Source organism: Lithobates pipiens, unplaced genomic scaffold (assembly GCF_037356315.1).
Source record: "Lithobates pipiens isolate NorthernLeopardFrog02 unplaced genomic scaffold, aLitPip1_a1.2 Scaffold_8, whole genome shotgun sequence".
In the NCBI taxonomy this organism is placed as follows: domain Eukaryota; kingdom Metazoa; phylum Chordata; class Amphibia; order Anura; family Ranidae; genus Lithobates; species Lithobates pipiens.
Genome location: NW_027507903.1, coordinates 574,989,760 through 575,015,072, shown reverse-complemented (window position 1 = coordinate 575,015,072; position 25,313 = coordinate 574,989,760). Strand labels below are relative to the sequence as shown.

Genomic DNA, 25,313 nt, shown 5'->3' with positions numbered 1-25,313 from the left:
TCTGGAGGAAACCAGACACCGCTCATCAACTGGCCAATACCCTCCCTACAGTGAAGCATGGTGGTGGCAGCATCATGCTGTGGGGATGTTTTTCAGTGGCAGAGACTGGAAGACTAGTCAGGATCGATGGACGGATGAATGCAGCAATGTACAGAGACATTCTTGATGAAAACCTGCTCAAGAGTGCTCTGGACCTTAGACTGGGGCAGAGGCTCATCTTCTAACAGAATGACAACCCTAAGCACACAGCCAAGATAACAAAGGAGTGGCTATGGCACAACTCTGTGAATGTCCTTGAGTGACCCAGCCAGAGCCCAGACTTGAACACCTCTGGAGAGATCTAAAAATGGCTGTGCACCGACTTTCCCTATCCAACCTGATGGAGCTTGAGATGTCCTGTAAAGAAGAATTGGAGAAACTGGCCAAAAATAGGTGTGCCTAGCTTGTAGCATCATATTCAAAAAGACTTGAGGCTGTAATTGGTGCTTCAACAAAGGATGTGAATACTAATGCACATAGGATTTTTTTTATTTTTGATAAATTTGCAAAGATTTAAATCAAATTTCTTTCATGTTGTCATTATGGGGTATTGTTTGTAGAATTTTGAGAAAAACGTAAAGTGAGGGATGCAATTATTTGATCCCCTGCTGACTTTGTATGTTTACCCTCTGACAAAGAAATGATCAGTCTCTAATTGAAATGGTAGGTTTATTTTAACAGTGAGAGACAGAATAACAACAAAATACAGAAAAAACGATTTAAAAAAAAGTTATAAATTGATTTGCATTTTAATGAGTGAAATAAGAATATGACCCCTTCGCAAAACATGATTAGTACTTGGTGACAAAGCCCTTGTTGGCAATCAGAGAGGTCAGACGTTTCTTGTAGTTGGACACCAGGTTTGCACACATCTCAGGAGGAATTTTGTCCCACTCCTCTTTGCAGATCCCCTCCAAGTCATTAAGGTTTCGAGGCTGACGTTTGGGAACTTAAACTTTCAGCTCCCTCCACATATTTTTTTAGGGTATTAAAGTCTGGAGACTGGCTAGGCCATGTGCTTGTTATTGAGCCACTCCTTTGTTGCCTTGGCCTTGTGTTTTGGGTCATTGTCATGCTGGAATACCCATTCACGACCCATTTTCAATGCCCTGGCGGAGAGATGGAGGTTCTCACCCAAGATTTGAATGTACATGGCCCCGTCCATCGTCCTTTTGATGCTGTGAAGTTGTCCTGTCCCCTCAGCAGAAACCCCCCCCAAGTATGTTTCCAGCTCCATGTTTAATGGTGGAGATGGTGTTCTTGGGGGTCATAGGCAGCATAACTCCTCCTCCAAACACGGTGAGTTGAGTTGATGCCAAAGAGCTTGATTTTGGTCTCTTCTGACCACAACACTTTCACCTAGTTCTCATCTGAATCATTCAGATGTTCATTAGTGAACTTCAGACAGGCCTTTAAATGTTATTTCTTGAGCAGGGGGACCTGCAGGGGTTCAATACTTCATGGCGTAATGCAGGGATATGCAGTTAGCGGACCTCCAGCTGTTGCAGAACTACAAGTCCCATGAGGCATAGCAAGACTCTGACAGCCACAAGCATGACACCATGATGGGACTTGTAGTTTTGGAACAGCTGGAGTTCCGCTAATTGCATATCCCTGGCGTAGTGTGTTACCAATTATTTTCTCAAGCTGCCTTGAGATTGACAAGATTTTCCTATGTAGTTCTGGGCTGATTCCTCACCATTCTCATGATCATTGAAACTCCACGAGGTGAGACCTTGCATGGAGCCCCAGCCCGAGGGAGATTGACAGTTTTTTGTGTTTCTTCTATTTGCGAATAATCGCACCAACTGTTGTCACCCTCTCACCAAGGTGCTTGGCGATAGTATTGTAGCCCAGGCTTTTGTAGGTCTACAATCTTGTCCCTGACATTCTTGGACAGCTCTTTGGTCTTGGCCATGGTGGAGAGATTGGAATCTGATTGATTTATGGCTTCTGTGGACAGGTGTCTTTTATATGGGTAACAAACTGAGATTAAGAGCACTCCCTTTAAGAGAGTGCTCCTAATCTCAGCTCGTTACCTGTATAGAAGACACCTGGGAGCCAGAAATCTTGCTGGAGTGTTCAAATACTTATTTCACTCATTAAAATGCAAATCAATTTATAACTTTTTTTTAAATGAGTTTTTCTGGATATTTTTGTTGTTATTCTGTCTCTCACTGTTAAAATAAACCTACCATTAAAATGACAGAATGATCATTTGTCAGTGGGCAAACGTACAAAATCAGTAGGGGATCAAATACTTTTTTCCCTCACTGTATATACTGTACTTACCTATTTTCAGGCAGCTCTGGTAACGGTCACATGATTCGGCTCACCTGTGTCGGTCAGCAACAGCTACAGGGGGGAGAGCCGAGTGCTGACAACAAATGGGCAATAGGAGCCAAAGAGGGATGTCACCGCTCCCAGGCATTACCAACTGCTGTCAAGTCTCTCTTCTATCCAATAAAGCCGGCGAGGGCTGACACAGGGGGATCACATGGAATTCACAATTGGAATTTTTTTAACTCACCTCTAAATGCCTGTTGCTAGGGGGTCCCTCATAGTCTGCCTCCTTCAGTGCCTGGGTGCAGGAAGGGCTCAGCTCTGCCCCCTCCCTCCTGTCAGTCATCTGGGACACGTGACAGGTCCAAGATGACTGTGCGGCCATTTACAGCGCATGGCGCCGCTCGCGCATGCGCAGTGGGTGCCCGGCTGTGAACCCACAGCCAGGGGCCCACAGTTAGAATACCGGCCCTGCCAGCGGAGGGGGGGAACGAGCAGGGCTTCATTCCCCGCATCGCTGGACTGTGGGACAGGCAAGTGTCCGATTATTAAAAGTCAGTTTCGAGTCCCACCAGAGTCGCCAAAAAAAAAAAAAAAAAAAAAAAGTCAGCAGTTGCAGTATTTGTAGCTGCTGACTTTTATTTTTATTTTTTTATTTTTTAGGGAAACTCCTCTTTAAGTATACTGATCTTTCTTACACAGGTTATTCAGCATAGGTGTTAAAGGGGAGAGAGAGCATTTTTAAGAGAAGTTAGGTGTTGCCTGAAATTTCAAAAAACGGGAGCCAATGGCTCCTGCTGCTATCAGTCTGTCTAATGATGAAAGAGACAGCGGCTGGAGCCACTGTGCTCGTGCACATCGTTGGATGGGATGGGCTCAGATAAGAATAAGAGGAGGTCTTGTTCTGTTTCTTGTCTGGTCATTAGTCTAGGCTTATGACATCATGCACAGCTCTCTCTCTCACTCTTGTGATAGTTTGCCAGGAAGGGAGGGGGATGAGTCATAAGAGGGCCAGTGAGAGCTGCAGGGCTGCAGAGCTGGAGGTGTGTATCTGTGTAAATCCAGGAAGTGAACAGGCAGCAGCTTCAGCTGCTCACATTTAAAATGGTTGCAGCCAGACTCAGTGGAGGAGATTTCTGCAGCATATGTGGCAAGTACAGAATCACAGTATATATAAAATAATGTGAAAAGTGGTTGGAGGGAAGCTTCAGAATGGCAAAAATGTTTTTATTACAAATTATGTGAGCAGACTGAAGTTCCTCTTTAACGTGAAAAACCTTGAAGTTTTAGAACCACGTTAAAGTGATTGTAAAGGCTAGTTTTTTCCCCCTATAAAAATAACAAACATGTTATACTAACCTGCTCTGTTGCAGTGGATTAGCAGAGAGCAGCCCAGATCCTTCTCTTCTCGGGTCCCACTTCTGTGATCCTGGCCCCTCCCTCCTGTTCAGTGCCCCCACAGCAAGCAGCTTACTATGGGGGCACCCAAGCCGAGTCACAGCTCCCTGTGTCCATCCCAGACATGGAGCCCAGCCCCCTCTCTCTCTTGATTGGCCAGCTGACTTTAACAGCCAATGGCGCCACTGCTGTGTCTCAGCCAATCAGGGAGGGAGAATATCCGATGGCTGAGACACTCATGGACATCGCTGGAGTTAGAGGGACCTCAGGTAAGGGGGGCTGCTGCACACAGAAGGCTTTTTATCTTAATGCATAGAATGCATTAAGATAAAAAAACCTTCTGCCTTTACAACCCCTTTAAGTAGGCCCATGTGACTGAGGCCTTAAAGATGCTTTTACATATATGGTGGACCTGCCCTAAGGTTAGGCGTTTTTGGATGCAAGTCCACTCTTTAATATATTGCAGTTAATATGGTTAATATCATCAAAGACACTCGAGTTTCACTCTTAAATGAGCCAATAGAGAACATCCGGAAACATAGACAAACCCTGATTTATTTTATGTTTTTGGCAGCTACGATTGCTTGGAAAATTCCTGTGGTTGAGTTGACTTTACTAAAGTGCAAATGAAAGCGGTTGTATGCCCAAAAGAAAAAAAAAGTAAGGCAAATTCATAATGAGCACCACATAGTAGCTCATTATGAAATACTTACCATAGAACGAAGCTCCTACAGGGCCGACCGGTCACTGCTGAGGGAGCTGACATCTTCACTTGGCGTTTCTTCCGGGTTCGCGGGTCTGGCGCTGGTGCTGTGAGTGGCCAGACCCGTGATTACGTCACTTCCGTGCGTGCGCGCGGGAGCCCTCTGTTCCGGCAAATTCCGGCGTGATACGCCAGACTTTCACTGCGTATGTGCCGCTGACGTCAGCGGCTGCATGCAAGGTGAATATCTCCTAAACCATACAGGTTTAGGAGATATTCATTTTACCTGCAGGTAAGCCTTATTATAGGCTTACCTGTTTGTAAAAATGACCAAGCGGAAAATACAACCGCTTTACCATGGATTATGCTCAATGAAAAGATTTGGAATTCCTGGTTTTCCTATTTGCAGGTGCCAGGTGACAAGGTGCAGACATATAGGTGGGCGTTGTTGCACTTGTGAGGGGTATACTTCTCTCTCTTTTTCTTCTCACTCTTTTATCTTCCTTGTCTAGCCTTCATATTCTTCTGGTTACCCCTCTTTTTTCCCTCTTTCTAGGTCAGTGATGGTGAACCTTGGCACCCCTGATGTTTTGGAACTACATTTCCCATGATGCTCATGCACTCTGCAGTGTAGAGGAGCATCATGGGAAATGTAGTTTCAAAACATCTGGAGTGCCAAGGTTCGCCATCACTGTTCTAGGTGAATTTTAGATTTTTATTTTTTAAAGATCCTTGTAGGCAGTTTTTGCACTCATCATTATGTGCTGTTTTTGTACACAAAGTTCCAATTTCTAACGCTAAAATTAGCATCTTTTGATTTTTCTGTGTCTCTGCTAACCCTATAGGCCATCAGGCCTATTAAAAGAGTAGTAAACTGCCACAAAATAAAAAATAAAACTTGTAAAATTGGTCTCTCTGCAGGTTTATGTCATAATGTACTAATATGCACCACATACTTGCACATTACAACAGACTTACCTGTAAATGGAGCCCTCCAGCGCATCACTGTCAGGGCTCCCCAGCGCTTCCTTCTTCACCGGGTCTTCCTCCCAGCATGCTCCGGCTTATGTATGGCCATGGCTGCGATGATGTCACTCCCATGCATGTGCGAGGGAGCCCTGGCCCGGAGCTCTGAAGGTGAGTCTTGGCTGTGCCATCCCTGGCGGTGACATCACCGGCTGCATCCTGTGTTAATATCCCCTAAACAGTGCAAGTGTCGGAGATATTCACCATACCTACAGGTAAGCCATATTGTAGGATTACCTGTAGGTACAAGTTAAAAGGTGGACTTTACTTCCACTTTAACCCCCCTGATGGTATTCCCGAGCTTGGCTCGGGGGGGGGGGGATTCAGAACAATTAGAGGTAACCCCTGAGGCAGACTCGGGATCGCATCGCAGGATCCAAGATGAGTATGCTTACCTTGTCCCCTGGATCCAGCGATTTCTCCCCTCGATCTATCACAAAGCCGAGCTCCGTTCCTTGCGAGTGTTGCAACGCACAAGAACGGAGAACGGCGCCGAATTCTAAAAGTGAAACACACATTACATACAGTATAATGTAATCTTACAGATTAAATTACTGTATGTAATTATTTTGCATCCTTTTTGTCCCTAGTGGTTTCTCCAGTACCCTGCATGCAACCAAAACTGTCCCTTTACATCAAAAGTGGTTTTAGACCAGCTAAAAAACGATAATAAATTAGAATCACTCGCAGAATTGAGCGATAACGATTTGTGGGGAGATCCGTCATCAAATACTGAAAAGCAATGACAGTGACAATTCTGCAACTGAGCAAATTTCAGTGTTTTTGATTTAATTACATTATTGAATAATTTTTATTATTATTGTATTATTATTTGGTATAATTATTTATAGTTATTTATTATATTTTAATTTATTTTTGATTTTTATGATTTTGTTTTTCAAATTTTATCATACCCGGGATGTCTGCTAGACTCTGGTTTGGACAGATTTAAGTGAGTTATTCCTAAGAATTACAGGCCTACAATATAAAACGCCAAATTTCCATGCAAAACATTGTACTGCTTTCAGCACCTAAAATCCAACACAATCATACCGCCAGAGAGGTTAATTTACCTAGTTCAGATTTGTCTTTTTTCCCTCAATTTTTGTATGATTATTTCCCCTTCATTATCTCTGAAGGTGACGGTATTATCAGATATTACAGTATATGGAAGCTTGATTACTCACAGTACACTGGACTATTTTTGTTTCAACTCTATCAAAACAAGAAAAACATATAAAAACAGTCTAATCAATAAAAACTGTCCAATGTTTAAAACAGTGCTAATGCTGGATAAATGTCCAGCTCCACAAGTAGGTATATTAAACACTATGATGATGTAGCAAAGTGAGTCTATAGTGATAATAGATTATCCTAGGGAGTTGTTTGTATGTGCACCCTACACCGACTCCAAGGCCTTCACCATGCAAGGCACTCTCTACCCCAATGGGGTTTGAACTCACCAGACAGTTGACAAAAGCAAGCCTTTAATCAAACAAATCCTTCAACCAGACTCCCATCATCATCTAATGCCGCGTACACACGACCGGACTTTCCGGCGGACCAGAATCCGTCGGGCAATTCGATCGTGTGTGAGCTCCAGCAGGCTTTTTTTCCCCAAAGTCCGGCGGACCTAGAAATGAAACATGTTTCAAATCTATCTGACGGACACAAGTCCGACGGACTTAAAGTCAGGAAAACCGTTCGTCTGTGTGCTAGTCCAACCAAATATGACGAAAGGGCAGCTATTGGCTACTGGCTATTGAACTTCCTTGTTTAGTCCTGTTTACGTCATCACGTTCAACGGACTTAGTCCGGTCATGTGTGGTCAAGTCTGTTTCTTCAGAAAGTCAGTCGGACCTCAGACGAAAATTCCGCCGGGAAGACTGTCGAACCTACTCCGTCGAAAAGTCCGGTCGTGTGTACGCTGCATTAGATAGCAGGCAAATGTTGATACTCCAAACAGGTTCATAAAAAACAGAGATACTAACATAGTGTAATCCCGTTTTTATTAACGATACCCATAAAATACAGCCAACCCTACTTCCAATCTGCATACGTTTATAAGCTTTTTAGATGAACATTTCAAAGTAAAGAATGTGTAATCACTGAATCCTCTGGTCCCAGATCCGATTGTGTTGCATACACGGCGTCCGCGATCACTTCTTGGTTAGGAACAGCTGACGGTGAAGTGCATTCGTCACTTCCGGTTATGACGTAACGCTCTGACGCATTTCTGCACTTCCGGTTATGACGTAACGCTCTGACGCATTTCTGCACTTCCTGACTTCAACAGAGGGTGCCCTGAAAGTAGGGTTGGCTGTATTTTATGGGTATCTTTAATAAAAATTTGATTATCTAAGATGATGATGGGAGTCTGGTTGAAGGATTTGTTTGATTAAAGGCTTGCTTTTTTTAACTGTCTGGTGAGTACAAACCCCATTGGGGGAGAAAGTGCCTCACATGGTGAAGATCGCGAGTCGGTGTAGGGTGTACATACAAACCACTACCTAGGATCATCTATCATCACTATAGACCAGTGAAGGCGAACCTTGGCACTCCAGATGTTTTGGAACTACATTTCCCATGATGCTCAGGCACTCTGCAGTGTAGTGGAGCATCATGGGAAATGTAGTTCCAAAACATCTGGGGTGCCAAGGTTCGCCATCACTGCTATAGACTCACTTTGCTACATCATCAATATGTTTAATATCCCTACTTGTGGAGCTGGACATTTATCCAGCATTAGAGCTGTTTTAAACATTGGACACTTTTTATTGATTAGACTGTTTTTATATGTTTCTTGTTTTGATGATTTTATTACTGTACTGTACTGTTAGGGTAAAGGGACTAATGAGAGTATAGCATTATTGCTATTTGTTGCAATCTGATATTGTTGTAATCTGTTCTGCCTGTATATACTGAGAAGTTTGCTCAGGACTGAAGGGATAATTTGGCGCTGAGTAGTGTACTGTAGGCCTGATTTGTACACTTTTTTTCTTTCTAACTCTATTAATAAGTTCTATAATATTGGATTATTTAGCACATCTTGGGGTGTTTTATACCTACCTCGCATATCGTATCTACTTGTTTATCTTTGGTTTGAATGTAATGTGATGCATATTGTGCAAAGTATTGCAATAATCGCTTTAGGCTTCTTGGATGCAGTAATACGGCTTTACTTTAATGGAGAAATATATTGCATGTCTTACAGCATGGAGAAACATGAACAGGAAACAGGAATATATAAACTGTAATTAAACCTATAGATGACATATCAATAAGTGAAACTAGTAGCGCTAATGTGATAAATCACAGAAATAAATATAATAATAAAGCAAAGACACCCAGTAATAAGTGACAAAATGCAAAAACTCAATCAAAACAGTCCTAAAGCGGTAGTATGATCCAAATACTCTTCTCAAATTCTTGAATCTTCCACCTCACCATGTGCTTGTGACACCACTCCCTCTGAAGAGCACACTCACCGACAAGCAATGCCTCCCACTCTTGTGTCTGGCTTAAACACTATTACTCCCACACTGGGGATAACAGACGAGCATCCACTTGATCCACGTGTTAGCTCAGCAAAGTGACTCCATATGTAAAACAAGTAAAAAAGTGCCCCACATAGTGTGATAACTTAAAAAACTGTTTATTAAATCACACCAACCCTCCAATGGTTGCACTCACATTTCACATAGTAGAAAAAAGCCTTCAGGGTAAACACACAGCAAACAACAGTCAATGATTCAATGATGTACTGTGGCCTCGGCGGACCAGAAGTGTGCTCTCAAGCTTACAGCGGCAGTGTAGCTTCTCTGTAGAACGGCGTCATACGTCAGTGCAGTTGATTGTCCTGTAGCCATGCCCCCGACATGTTTCGTCGTAATGACTTCCTCATGGGTATGGCTACAAATAAGTTCTTTTATAATAATAGCAATAATTCGCACACGTGCGCATATGCGCACGCTAATTAGGGACGCCCTGCGCATGCGCGCACAAACATGCATGAATTACAAGGAGATCAATCCGTGCACATCTGTAGCTACACAGTAGCCGCTATTAAGTCCCAATCGCGCAGGTCCATTGTATAAAACTGCTTCCGTCAGCAAATGCGCAACACAGTATATGCGCACAAATGTGCGCCACAACGGCATCCACAGTTCTGAACTGCCAACCAAATGCTCACAAAAGTGCGCCAAAACGTAACCTGTACACGTACATGCGCACTAAACTACATAAACGCACACACGCGCACACTCCGTGTCCCCATGGCCACATTACTTACAGCAAGAATACTGGTGGTCACAACAATTAACTGTGCGATCATAATTCAAACTCAAATTAAAAACAATGCAGCCAACATATCTATGTTTTAAAGAGGTGGTGTGTGCAATAGCACCATCATAAAACATATGAAAAAAATATATAAAACATTTTAAAATTGCAAGAATAAAGCACTATAAGGGAGAAAGGATATATTAAACTATATCTACTTGGGTAGAATTAAGCATTATTAAATGGTAATTCACCACCTCAAACCGTTATACAATACATATATAACAATGAGACTAAGATACTACAAGGATGAATAGCACAACTAAAAATAATAATGAGAAAAATGTAACAGTAAGATATATGTGTTCAGTTTCTGAAGGACCCAAGAGAAGGTTTGTATATTAATGTTAAACATTCATTAAAACTACTTCCTCTTATCTAACAACCCAGGACCACTGGTAGGAACCTTTGGTGTAAGGGAAATATTCTGTCCAGCCTATACCACTATATGCCCAGTCTCATTTAGACAATATACACTTCCTTGCTACAGCACTGAAAGTGGCATCTCACTGAACACCAAGTTCTAAACTACTAACTTGTGACAGGAACTAATAAGTATTATTATTATGCAGCATAGCATGAAGAAGATTATATGAGATTGCGTATTATACTTTGCGACTAGAGTCCCTATCATACCCATCCCTAATTGGCGTGCGCCTACGCGCACGTGCGCAAATTATTGTTATTATTATAAAAGAACTTATTGATGGGTTTGTAGCCATACCCATGAGGAAGTCATTACGACGAAACATGTCGGGGGGGGGTGGCTACAGGACAATCAACTGCACTGACGTGTGACGCTGTTCTACAGAGAAGCTACACTGCCTTAAGCAGCGACCGAGGAGTGGGTGAGAGTTCACACTTGAGCGCACACTTCTGGTCTGCCGAGGCCACAGTACACAGTGAACCATTGACTGTTGTTTGCTGTCTGTTTACACTGAAGGCTTTTTTCTACTATGTGAAATGTGAGTGCAACCATTGGAGTTTTTTACGTTATCACACTGTGGAGCACTTTTTTACTTGTTTTACATATGGAGTCACTTTGCTGAGCTAACACGTGGATCAAGTGGATGCTCGTCTGTTATCCCCAGTGTGGGCGTAATAGTGTTTAAGCCAAACATGAGAGTGGGAGGCATTGCTTGTCGGTGAGTGTGCTCTTCAGAGGGAGTGGTGTCACAAGCAGGCGGTGAGGTGGAAGATTCAAGAATTTGAGAAGAGTATTTGGATCATACTACCAATTTAGGACTGTTTTGATTGAGTTTTTGCATTGTGTCACTTATCACTGGGTGTCTTTGCTTTATTATTATATTTATTTCTGTGATTTATCACATTAGCGCTACTAGTTTCACTTATTGATATTTCATCTATAGGTTTAATTACAGTTTACATATTTTTTATATTTAAGTAGCAGCTTCAATTTTACCACTTATTTTCATTTGGCGCAGTGGGGGTAGAAAATATAGAGGCTGGACTCATAGTTTTTCATATATATATATATATTTTTTACCATCGGTACAGTAGGAAACAGGAGTATACAAGTACATGCATTGAAACAATACCTTCTGTTATATCATAAAAAACATGAATTATACACTATAATACTACAGCGCCACCTGCTGCATAGATAGGTATAATACTTACAGTACTGTCAGTTTATTAACAACTTTACATTACATGCTGTTGTTTTCCAACAATGCATTGCTAGTACAGTACCGTATTTGCCGGTGTATAAGACAACTGGATGTATAAGACAGCCCCCTATTTTTCCAGTGAAAACTTTTGGTTTTGGGCTATACTCGCCGTATAAGACTACCCCCCTTCCAAGGCAACATCATTTAAAAAAAAGCATCAGAAACATTAAAAAAAAAATCAGATTTGATTTAAATACGGTAATTTTAATTGAAATGGTTGACTTACTGGTACTTAAATCCTTCAAAATCCTCATCATGTTCATCCTCTGACATCATAAGTTCATCAATGACATCTTGTGTTACATTAGTAACAGTCATCATATGGATCTAATTCTTCAGATTCGGCTTCCCCTAGATATTGCCACAAGTATTCGTCCTCCATACCATCCAATGAATTTGATATGCCACACTTCTTGAAAGACTTGATTACTTTTTCTGCATCAATATCATTCCAGGCTTTTATGACAAAATTGCACAAATCATCCAACTGTGGAGTACGCATACGATCTTTAAATGGCTTGTTTAGGCGCACATTCAGTGGCTGTACCAACGATGTCAATCCTGCAGGAATAACCAAATCTGTGTTTATTCTTGTCAGCCTTTCCTTTGTGCTGGGAGTTAAATGAGCCCTGAACATATCCCGCACCAGTAGGCTACGTTCTTGGCGAAGTCTACCTGATCGCCTCGCCTACTCCATACATTTTCAAGCCATAGCTTTACCCCTCCTTCATCCATCCAACCGTTTTCATTCACATGTACAATAATTCCAACAGGGAACCTGATTTTCGGCATTGTTTTTCTTTTGAAAATAATCATTGGTCTTAGTTTGGCGCCATCAGTTGTTTTTGCACCTTTTGAATTGACTGTTTTATTTCCAACCATATTGAAATTCATAGGAGTTTCATCCATACTTCCGATCTAAGGCCGCGTACACACGGGCGGACTGTTCGCCCAACTTTGTCCGCTGAACAGTGTTTGGGCGGACAGTCCGCTCGTGTGTGGGCTTTCAGCGGACAGTTTCAGCGGACAGTTTGACGAACAAGGTTTTTCGGAATTTCCGAAAAACTGTCCGCTGAAACCTTGTTTCAGCGAACAGTCTGCTCGTGTGTAGGCTTGTTCGTCAAACTAAGTTCCGCGCATGCTCAGAAAGGATTTACACGCCGAAAGTTATAATGCAGTGTATAGGACGTCGTATTTTTCGTCCCGTCGTACGTGCCGTTCACGTCATCGCGCACGGTTTCAGAAAACTGTTCGTCCGTCGTGTGTGGCCATGTCCGTCCATGCTAAGTTTGAGCGGACTGTTTGCCGAAACTGTTTGACGGACAAAGTTGGGCGAACAGTCCCCGCGTGTGTACGTGGCCTGACTTAACGCATAGCCGTGTTTCTTGCGCTGTTGTATTACATATCAATGGAAATTCCTTACTTTGCTGTCGAGATCTGCAGGTAATTTTTGTGCAATTTTGGTCTTTTGCCTCAGTACCAGATCATGCCTTTCCAAGAACCTCGTACACCAGGATATAGTGGCCTTAATTCTTTTGCTGTGATATGGGTTAGATTTGGCCCACTGAAGTGCAAAAATCCATATGTTGTTTCATGTCACTACAAAACCATTGTGACGATGCTCATGCACCATGTCTGCTATGTGCTTTTCGAGATCTGGCCAATGTGGGGTGCCTCTTCTTAAAGCACACTTACCCCTTGGCATACTCTTTAATGCATCTTCCTTTGCTTTCCAGTCTCAGACCATCTTTTCTGTTACTCCATATTGTCTTACGGCAGTCCAGTTATTATGTTCCTTGGCAAAATTCACAACTTTGAGCTGGAAACTGGCTTCATGTTTTCTTCTTCTTGCTGGAGCCATGATGGGGTCCTGTCGATCAGCCATTTCACACTAATCTGAAATCTGGCTGGTATTACCACTGTATTATCACTGTTATGAAATCAAAAAGGAAACTGGGGAACTACAAGTCCCAGAGATCACACAAATGGTAGGCAGCAACAATGGCCAGCAACAATAGCAAGCAAAAACGGCCAGTGAATCCTCTCCTCCAAAGCACCAGGAATCATATTATATGAAGGGGAGATCTGGAGCTGGATGTGCAGTAATACTGCATGTACAGTAGCACCAGGTACACTGCAGAATGCAGTATACACCACTGAGCCAATCACGGCGAGCAATGTATTTTAGTATTCTATTAATGAATAAAAAGCCTACTCGGATTGGCAGAGGCTGTGACATCATCAGCCCGTGCCTCTCTGACTCACTGTATGTAGTCTGCTCTGATTGGCAGAGGTTGTTACTCCAATCCGAGCAGGCTCTGTATTCATTAATAGAATACATGGCTCGCCATGATTGGTTCAGCGGTGTATACTGTATGTATACAGAATTACCACACATTCAACGAGCATCCGGCAGCATGACATCCTTATACATGACATATTTATACCCCCGTAAAATACGGTATATTCTTTTTTCTCCTTTTTGTTTTTCTCTTTTGAAAATGTTATAAAAAAACTATTAAAAGAGAATCCAATCTAATGAAAATTTTTACTACCCTGGCTAGGGTTGCCACCTTTTCTTCAAGTCAAACCCAAACACTTTAGCGTTGCACGGCAATTTTTTTATATAGAATATACTATACATGTATTTTTCTATTAAATAATATTTCTAATCATATGAAGTTAAAAACAACCCCTTTACATCAGAGTTTCCAGAGTTCCCCTTTTACATCTGAAGTAAGGGAGAACTCTGGGGCCTCTAACATAAGGGATCCTTTGGGAACCCTGATTTAAGGGGGAACACTGAGAACTCCGATGTAAGGGGAAACACTGTGGCCTCTGGTGTAAAGGGGAACTCTGATGTAAGGGGTGCTCTGAGAACCCTGATTTACCTTAGTGTATTCACTCAGAGGCAGAAGAGAGAAGGGGGGAGACTTCAATCACAGACAGGAATGGATGGTGAGCTCACTCACCCCTTGGCAGTCAGCACCTCTCATCCATATGTATCTGAGGCTGCTGGACTTCAAATATCCGGGCCCAAACTTTCCTATTCTAAGGCACAGCACTGGGGATTGGAGTGTAGGCTGGCACAGAGGGGTAGGGGCAGGAGGAAGAGGTGCAGATCGAGCCCTCTCTCCTCTCCCATCTGTGTGTATATTTGGGGGGGGGGGGGGTTGTTAGTGCTGGCTTTGGGCCATGTGAAAGAGTTTAACAGACACTCTTAAGCCCCATACACTCAGATTTTCTGCAGATTTTTTTCCTTAAGATTTACCAAAACCATGTAGTACAAGGGCCTGCCTGATTGCATACAAATTGAAATTCCTAAGGTTTGACCTCATATTATATGGTTTTGGTAAATCTGAAGGAAAAAAAACAGCAGAAAATCTGATAGTGTGTATGGGGCTTAAGTTTAGATAACTGTAGCCAGCAACCCTGCTGGGAAGCCAAAGTCCAGTCTAAATAATGTGTCCTGGTTTCAGTGAGTCTTAAACCCGGACGCATGATTCCAAACCCGAACTGTCCGGGTGAATCCTGGCTATTGGCTGCTGAGACCCCTGAAGGTTGCATAATCAGTACCAAGGGGCAGTGGTGGCTGGTGATATATTTATGTGGGGGGTGACAATCTATCTGCCGACAACCCCCCTCTCTCGCACCCCTGGTCAGTCTATTGGTCCATCATCCCGCACTTACCCCATCTAGGTCGCAGGCTTCCTCCGGGCAGTGGGCAGCGGCTTCACCCTGTGTCTCCTCCTGCCTCGGCTTCACAGCAGTGTGGCTTCCCCTGCGTCTCCTCCCTCCACCTCCTCTGCGGCCAATAGGATTACTTCTCCTCTTGGCCAATCGAGTCCCGCTTTGTGAGCTGGGATTGGCTGGGAGAAGAAACAGGAAGACAATAGCAAATATTAATTTGCTATTGTCACACAACTGGGTGGGCCCACTGCAGCCCCAGCCCACCCTTCTTTGAAGCCAATTAGAGCCGCTTTACTCACGTGCTTCTAAATAAAAAAAGAAGCCCATTGGAATCCAGGTGTCCGGTATGTAAATTAGGGGCCGGGGGGTGAATGGATTAGGGGGGCGGCGCCCCTGCGCTCCGTATGGATGGGCCGCTGCTGCCAGGGGGGCTGTAGGTTGGACATCTGGGATGTAAAAGGTATAAAGCTGCAACTGTATGGAGATGAAGCTCATACTCACTTTGAATGTTCATCTTTTCAGGCAGGCTTTGGGTTTTAAACTCAGCCTCACAGGTGAACTCCATCTCATGCATCTCTCGGGTGACCTCCACGGTACAGGTGACATTTGGGTAGTTTCCTTTTTTAGGGGTGCAATCTTTGATCGTTGCGTTACCCTTGATGACAAGTTTAACATCTGGGTAGTCATTGTAGGGTAAAGTGCATCTAATGAGCGTGTCCTCATCTTCAATGATATTCTCTTCGAAATGCAAAACAGGAATTGGCAGACTACCTGAAAGGACAAAATGTTCCATTATAAGAATGTATCACTGGTTCCATTCATTCAACACAGTAAAGACTAGTGGTTCAAGGCTTATACAAAGTTTTCTGGGGTACAAATAATGTATTCTGACTGGACCCTCTGGCAAAGTGCTTTCATAGTTTATTAAAGTTTATGTTAAACCAATCACTAAAATCTTACAGAAACTTAAAAAGCAAGTAAACCCCGATGGGTTTTACTTCCTCTTCTGCTCCATGCAAACTCTGCAAATTAAAAGCATAATAGGCTAGTATGCATTGCATACTAGCCCATTACGTGACACTTACCTACAAACAAAGCCTGCGCTGTCCCCTGTGCAAGCTGCGTCCATCTTTGCCCCTCTTATTTCTGGGGCCACGGACTCCAGGTCTGTGACTGGCCGGAGCCACATGATGTCACTCCCACGCATGTGCGCGACAGCCATCAGTCACGGCACACGCTGGGGAAGAAACATCACGAAGGTCTGTTTATTCACAGCGCATGCACCGATGAGGACATTGGCGCACTACAAATTAAATTTCTCCTAAACAGCGCATGTTTATGTGATATTTCTACTACCTATAGGTAAGCCTTATTCTAGGGTTTACAACCACTTTACAGCAATATTAACCACTTGAAGACCGTAATACATATATTTACATTGCGGCTTTAAAGTTGTATGCCGGGATGATGCCTGCAGCTACAGGCGTCATCTCAGTATTTATTTTTTACAAGAGCCAATCGACTTATGTACAAGCCAGCCAAGCTGCTAATTAGCCGCTGGATTGCATTACAGGTGACAGGAGAGGTCTCCTCCCCTTTCCCGACGCCCACTGGAGAACTCGGACCTTAAGCTAGCGTTTCTGCTGGCTCACCATGGAGCCATTGGAGGACCAGAAGGTCTCAGATGAGCTCTCTGGTATCGGAAACTGGAAGCGATGAGTACTATCGCCATTTCTGTTTCCCCGAATGTAAACAGCGCCATTTTTTAATCTTGAAAACATTTGACCACACCGAACTTGGCATCTGTTATCTCTTCATAAAAAGTACCTGTGCTCCCTTTTGCTGTCACAAATGATGTTTACATTCATTGTGACATCAATAAAAGTGCAATTTATTTTTTATTTTTTAAGAAACAGTGTAATTTTTTTCCTTGTGCTCGCACACAAAAGCAAACACATGTTGGCCATGCACACATACGTAAATAGCAATCATGTGAGGTATTTCCATGAACAGCAGAGCATGAACAATAATTCTAGCACCAGGCTTCCTTTATAACTTTCCACTGGTAACCTGTAAAGGCTTTCAAAGCAGCGCTTAAGGAGATTTTTAAATACCGTAGTTTGGCACCATTCTGTGCACAATTTAAAGCATGACATGTTAGGTATCTATATACTCTGCATAACGCCATCTTTTAGATTTTGCCCAAAAAATAATATTTTATTGCGTACATTTAAAATGAATTTAAATTCATGTAATTTATTTTGTGTTCGAAGAGTAGCAAATTTTGCATTTGAAAAATCCGCTGCACAAATATCATGTGACATAAAAAAATTACAAGACCATTTTATTCTTTAGGCCTTCTGCTATCTATCTATCTATCTATCTATCTATCTATCTATCTATCTATCTATCTATCAAAAATTTTAAAAAAATGTAACATTTAGTTTCAATTCTAATTTTATTTTAAGTTATTATAAGGTATTACACATATTTAAACAGTTTCAAACATATGCATTTATTTAGTTACACATATCTTGAATACTTTTACACATAATAAAAAATAAAAAAATAAAAAATAAATAAAAAAAAGGGGGAGAAAAAAAAAACATTCCTTCCCTTTCCCTCTCTCCTTTCTTTTCCCCTTTTCTTTCCCCTGTCAAAGTCTTCCCTTCCATTTCTTTCCTCCTTTTCCTTCCTTCAGCTTTTTACCAATTTCCTATACTGCCTCCAGGGAGTCCAAGTCAGGAGGCACCTTTCGTACGTATCTAATTCTTGTGCTAAATGTATTTCCATTCTCTCTATATTATCCATTTCTAAGGCCCATTCGTTTATCGAAGGAGACTGAGTTGATCGCCAGTGCCATGGTATCACAGTTCTTGCTGCCGTCAACCAGTGCCCGAGAAGATTCTTTTTGATGTTTTTATATGTTCCTGGTAGCATAGAGAGAAGGGTAATTTGCGGTGTATTTGGAATTACCTCCCCAGTAACTATTGTGTATAGTTGCATAATCTTTTCCCAGAAACCAAAAATTTGGGGGCATTCCCACCCGATATGGAGCAGTGAGCCTTTGTCTGTATGGCACTGCCAACATATATCAGATTTTTCTGGGTATATACGTTGGAGTGTCACTGGGCTCCAGTACCATCTTGAGAGAAGCTTATAGTTCGTCTCTTGTGCTTTAATTGTTGGTGATAAACAGTGGGATAAATTAAATGCCTTCTCCCATTCCACAACCTCAATTTGAACATTAATCTCATTAGCCCATTTGTTTATATATTTCGGGGGCTCCGGGTGGTTTTTAATAATAAACATCTTATATAGTGCCGATAGAACGTGTTTTGGTTTTTGATCTTGTGTCAGGAGAATTTCAAGTTGTGTTAAATCTCTAACCAGGGACTTACTTTCGAAAATAGAAGGCCAATCGAGAGTAACTGCCAGTATTCCAGCATTTGCGTGAATGATGGTCGCTGTGTAGGAAATAGGTTTAGTAAAGACGGGACTGTTCCCTGACATACAATATGGCTCAGTCTATAATGAGATTCCCTATTCCATATAAGAAAACTTGTCCTATTTAATGCCGGTGGGAAAAAAGGGTTGCCAAATAGAGGTGTCATAGGTCCTTCATAGGAGGAAAGTTCCAATTGAATAACTGTTTTAGCCCGTATATTCAACAAATGGGATGTAAGAGAGGGCATAGTCTCTAGCAACTCTCGATGTACATTACTACCAGTCAAATCTAGCCATGGCAGCACCTTTAGATCAAATTGATTCAACCCTTGTTCTAATTTTACCCATTGTTTAGTTTCCGAACAATGAAACCAATCCACCAGTCTAGTCAAGACTGCCGAAGCGTAATAGTAATACAAGTCTGGTGCACCCGCACCTCCTTTCCTTTTTGGTAGTGATAATAATTTCTTTTGTAGTCTTGGTTTTTTATGGCCCCAAATACATTTTGTAAAAGCCGATTGTGAAGTGGAAAAAAATGATCTAGGAACACAAACAGGGATAGTTTGAAAGAAATACAAAAATCGCGGTATTATATCCATTTTTAATATATTAATCCTCCCAAACCATGAGTGTTGCTTAACATCATATTTTTCTAGATCTTGTAAAGTACGTTGCAAGAGAGGAACATAATTCATTGAATATAGATGATTTGGATCTGGGGGGATTTTAACACCTAAATATTTTAGTGCTGCAGAGCAAATCTTAAACGAAAAATGAGCTCTCAGCATCCTAACTTGTTCAGGTATAAGCGACACATTAAGGATTTCTGATTTTGATACATTTACTTTAAAGTTGCTCAGTGTCCCGAAACGCTGAAATTCAGATAGTATAGAAGGTAGTGCAATATGTGGATTGGTGATATAAAGTAGTAAATTATCAGCAAACAAGGCCAGTTTTATTTGCCTTTGTTTTATCTGTATGCCAGTAATGGAAGAATTCCATCTTAGCCCTTGTACACACGGTCGGACATTCTGACAACCAAATCCGTTGGATTCTGTCCGACGGATTTTGTCCGAAACTGTTGCATACACACGGTCGGACAAAGTTGTCGGAAAATCCGATTGTACATAACGTGATGATGTTATTTCGTTACGACGGGACTACATTTAGGTTAGTAGCCAATAGCTTTGGTCTAGGAATTTGATCTGAGCATGCGTGTCACTTTGTCCGTCGGACTAGGCTACACATGATCGGAGTATGTCCGATCGGAGCATGTTGTCGGAAAATTTTATAGACAAGTTGGAAAACTTGGTCCGTCGGATATTCCGACGGAAACAGTCTGATGGAGACCACACACAGTCGGATTATCCGACAATACGGTCCGATCGGACACATTCCGTCGGAATCTCCGACCGTGTGTACAAGGGCTTATAGCTGTTGCTAAATATTCCATTACTATGACATAAAGCAAAGGGGATAGTGGACATCCCTGGCGGGTACCATTTTGTATATTAAAACTTGTTGTCAGTGAACCAAAAATCTTTATTCTAGCTGCCGGTTTAGTGTATAGTGCCATGATCTTATGGAGTATATTTGACCCTAGTCCTATTTGCATTAGGGAATGTTTAAGAAAGAGCCATCCCACCCGGTCAAATGCCTTTTCCGCATCAACTGAGAGAAGAAATGTAAAATTTAAACAAAAAGTGTCAGAAAAGGCCTGGGCTTCTGATTCCCACAGTTAATGTCCCTTTATATAACGGCCCAAACTGTTTACTGCACTAACAGGTGAGCTTACTGGGTGTGCTGTATTAACTGAATGTACCATTAGCTACATAGAGCATACAGCGCTGTGTTCTAGAAGTGGGATAACGACTTCCCATCTCATTCCCTAAAAAAATAGAGCGAGGCTATAATCTATGTACAAAAGGTTTGACAAAAGTAAAAAAAAAATACTTCTAATAAAATGACTTCTTCTTATAATCTAATGACCAGTGTTAGGTTTAAAACAAGTTGTCCTGTAGATTTACAAAATAAAATATTCACACCCCTTGAAATTTTCCAAATTTTGTTATGTTACAACCAAAAAAGTAAATGTATTTATTGGGATTTCATGTGATAGACCAGTGATGGGGAAGCTTGGCACCCCAGATGTTTTGGAACTACATTTCCCATGATGCTCATGCACTCTGCAGTGTAGTGGAGCATCATGGGAAATGTAGTTCCAACACATCTGGGGTGCCAAGGTTCGCCATCACTGTGATAGACCAACACTAAGTGGGAGGAAAATGATAAATGGTTTTCCAATTTTTTTTACAAATAAATATTTAAAAAGTGTGGCGTGCATTTCTATTTAGCCCCAATTGTCTTCAGAAGCCACATAATTAGTAAATAGAATCCACCCGTGTGTAATTAAATTTCAGTATAAATACAGCTGTTCTGTCAAGCCCTCAGAGGTTTGTTAGAGAACCTTAGTGAACAAACAGCATCATGAAGGTCAAGGAACACACCAAACAGGTCAGGGATAAAGTTGTGGAGAAGTTTAAAGCAGGGTTAGGTTATAAAAAATATCCCAAGCTTTGAACATCTCACAGAGCACTGTTCAATCCATCATCGGAAAATGGAAAGAGTATGGCACATACAGGGCAATATTAGAAGAAAACCTGTTAGGATCTGCAAAAGACTTAAGACTGGGGTGGAGGTTCTCCTTCCAGCAGGACCCTAAACAGCCAGAGCTACAATGGAGAATGGTTTGGATCAAAGCATTATCATGTGTAAAGGCCCATACACACGATCAGACTTTTTGACAACAAACATGCAAATTAGCTGTTTTGGAGCAACATCTGACCGTGTGTACGCTCCATCGGACAAACTTTTTTGGTTTTCATCAGACTTTTGTTGGCTGTGCGAACGGACAAACTTTCTGGCAACAAAAGTCCGATGGAGCAAAGTCTGATCGTGTGTACGGAAAACCATAGGGCTTTTGTACAAAGTACAAACAGGCATGCTCAGAACCAATGCAAAAGATCAGACAACAATACAGAAGTTGACCAAAGGTGGCGGTAAAGAGCAGAAAAACCACGTGATTTGGTGAAAGTTGGCTGAAAAAGTCCTGCCGTGTGTATGCAATACAAGTTTGGGGCCGACGCCCTTTGTACAAAAATCCAAGGGAAAGTTTGTACAAAGTCCAATCGTGTGTATGAGGCTTTAGAATGGTCCAGTCCAAGTTTGGACCTAAATCCAATTGAGAATCTGCGGCAAAACTTGAAAATTGCTGTTCACAGACGCTTTCCATCCAATCTGACAGAGCTTGAGTTATTTTGCAAAGAAGAATGGGCAAAAATGTCATGCCACTTTGTGTTGGTCTATCACATAAAATCCCAATAAAATACATTTACGTTTTTGCTTGTAACATGACAAATGTGTAAAATTTCAAGGGGTATGAATACTTTTTCAAGGCACTGTAAATGGTACATTTTATGCTATATTTGCTCCTGTGTATATTGACACTAACATTTTGTTTATTTTGCAAAATAATAATAAAGCTATTTAGAAATGATATATGTGTGTATATACACACACACACACACACACACACACACACACACACACACACACACACTTTTTAGCTTTTTTTGGATATATAAACAAAACAAAAAAGTTTAAATTATAATGGTAAATAAATAACATTGAAAGATTAGCAGCAAAATAACAGCTAAGAAGAAAGGAAATCAAGGTGAGTAGAAAATTCTGGACAGCTGCACTCCAAATGAAATTTCTCGTGCCTTTATTAAAACATAAAACCAAAAACAGCTGATGCGTTTCACACTAAACGTAGTGCTTACTCAAAGCCATAAGCACTACGTTTAGTGTGAAACGCGTCAGTCATTTTTGGTTCTGTATTACTTTCCTTACTTTCCTGTGACATGAACAGTGTGATCCTGAAGTTTTATTAAAGGCACAAGAAATTTCATTTGGAATGCGGCTGTCCAGAATTTTACTCACCTTGATTTGCTATTAGCCGGCACCTGGGGCTCTTCACTTCCTGGAGGAAAAACCTTTTTGTTTCAGCAGACCTACCTGGAGCAGTGATAACCCCATCTCTTTAAGAAGAAAGGAAGAATGTTTTTTTATTTATTAGTCTTTTTTTTTTTTTTTTTTTACTCCCAAGGTTAAGCCTAAACTGAATTAAAATAAACTATTCTACACTGACCCAAAAACATTGTAATCTTCCAGTGCAGCTGGGGTTAATAGTAGCTAGGAACCTGCCATATGCACTCACCAATTGTGCTGACATGCCAGCCTTTCCTGCCCACCTCCTCCATTCATAAAAGCTGTACTATAGCTTCCATCAATTAAAAATTCTATCTATCTATCTTATAACACATTGGGGGTTATTTGCGAAAGGCAAATTCACTTTGCACTGAAAGTGCACTTGGAAGTGCAGTCGCTCTAAATCTAAGGGGTACAGTAGATCTGAAATGAGGGGAAGCTCTGCTGATTTTATCATCCAATCATGTGCAAGCTAAAATGCAGTTTTTTTATTTTCCTTGCATGTCCCCATCGGATCTACAGCGACTTTAGTTTCTAAGTGCAATTTCAGTGCAAAGTGGATTTTCCTTTAGTAAATAACCCCCACAGACAGATTAAATAGAGGGAAAGACTGGAGTTTGACTTTAAGAACCAAGCTTCCAATGATGCAGGAAAAGTTGTCTTCAGTGAAAGGCAGTGTGGAATGTGTTTGCCAGGAAGTCTGTGTTGATAGATATAATATCAATTGCTTACAATATTTAACTAAGACAATTGTGCAGTAATACATAATCAAGTGTGGATGTTTTTCCAGGTTCACAATTACCATTGTTATATTTTATTTTCAGGAAATAACTTATTTATGCATCTGGTTTAAGTATTTGGCAAGTTCCCCGTGTGCGGCTTAGTTTGCGTTCCTATTATAAATTAATTATGGCGTTTTGTTATTGCTATAAATAAACAGGACTACATTCTCCCATGCAAAATCTGGACAGGTGATAAACTCACCACACACTTTACAATCTGACTGTGCAATCTCCTATGCCAACGACTATGTAGTATGAGGGACAACCTGATTGAATACAGATTGATTGAGTAGTTTGGGTTGGTCCTGATATTATATTTTTTTGGTAAATCTAAAGGGGATTGTGAAAAGATTATAATTCGTATTTTCTAAAGGTGAAGTTTAAGCCCCCTATAGGTCATCAGTTTAGTGCTACGGAGGAGGTTTTGTGTTGGAATTATTGCTCTCACTCCGGCATGTGTGGCGATGTGTAACATATAAACTGCAATCAACGTTTTCGCACATTCAGACCACCGCATGCATTTACGTTCGTACGTGTGTATTGATGAGGATGGGAGGCCGTAAAAAATATTTGGGGGGATTTTATGTGCTTGGGTGTAACTTTAGCTTTTTGCAACAAAAAAATTAACTTTTTTTTACTTAAAAGGGTTGTAAATTCTTGTGTTTTTCCACCCTAAAGAGGTTGTAAACCCTCGTGTTTTTTCACCTTAATGCATCCTATGCATTAAGGTGAAAAAACACCTGGCTATGACCAGCCCCCCATTTTACTTACCTGAGCCCCGTATTTCTGTCAGTGGAGATGCGCTCTCCTCTCTCCACGGGGTCCTGGTTCTTGATTGGATAGATTGATAGCAGCACAGCGATTGGCTCCCGCTGCTTTCAATCAAATCCAATGATGCGAGTGCCGGGGGCGGGGCCGAGTCCAGCATTCATGTCTATGGACGCAAATGCTGGACTCAGGAGCGCTCCCGCAAGGTAACCCCCAGGGAGAGCGCTTCTCCTAGGGGGTTATCTGATGTGGGGAGGAGCAGCGAGAGCCGCTGGGGACCCCAGAAGACGAGGTTCGGGGCCACTTTGTGCACAAATAAGCTGCACAGTGGAGGTAAGTATGACATGTTGTTTGTTATTTAAAAAAAACAAAAAACGAAAAACCCTTACAATCACTTTAATGCATCCTATGGTGAAAAAACTTCTCACACTGTTCACACTAAACACTTCAGACACAACTTCTGTTAAATAACCCATCTCCCTCCAGTGGGCAGCATTCCAGAGCCAGTACCGCAGAGCTTGTACCGGTCTCCACCAACTCAACAGTCCCATCACCTCACTCCCAATGACAATGTTTTTTATGTTACTTTTGGATACAGGAAACACGTCTCCAAAGTTTCATCCTTGTTCTCTTCATGCTTCACTACATCACCTGTGACTCCCAGGCTGGGTCCCCAAGTACTCTGTGACGTGAGGTCGGCCCCGTATGTGGGGAACCAGTCTCTAGGTAAGAAGCCAAACATAACAACCCTTCACTATACCAGAGTATCTGTCACCTCATCTATGTCACTTGTCTACTGGCTGGTTGGATACACAAATATGGTAGTCCTTAGTAATGGCAATATAGCCTCCTCTGCATAGCATTCTGATAATTTGAATCTTGTACTGTATCTTCTCTAACCTTTTAAGATCCCTGTTATTTTGATACGCCATGCATGCACCTCTTTAGTGTCTTCAGACTAGCAAATCAGATGAACAAATAAAGATCTTTTACCAAGGTAATTGCAGGTAACCAGTAACAGTTCTCAAAGACACACACACTTTCCTATACCAAGCTCTCTAGTGCCCCTGCATAGTTCCCCCATGAGGTGATCAT

The 25,313-nt window shown here is 41.7% G+C and overlaps 1 protein-coding gene across 2 annotated transcripts in view; it reads right to left on the bottom strand.

Annotated features, from left to right (window-relative positions):
- The window catches only part of LOC143961064 (intercellular adhesion molecule 5-like), an 89,810-nt gene that overhangs the window by 33,100 nt on the left and 31,397 nt on the right, over positions 1 to 25,313 (bottom strand). For both annotated transcript variants that reach the window (XM_077470206.1, XM_077470205.1), the window contains exon 2: positions 15,673 to 15,942. In XM_077470206.1, coding sequence (XP_077326332.1) covers positions 15,673 to 15,942 — 270 coding nt within the window. The remainder of the gene's footprint in view (positions 1 to 15,672; positions 15,943 to 25,313) is intronic.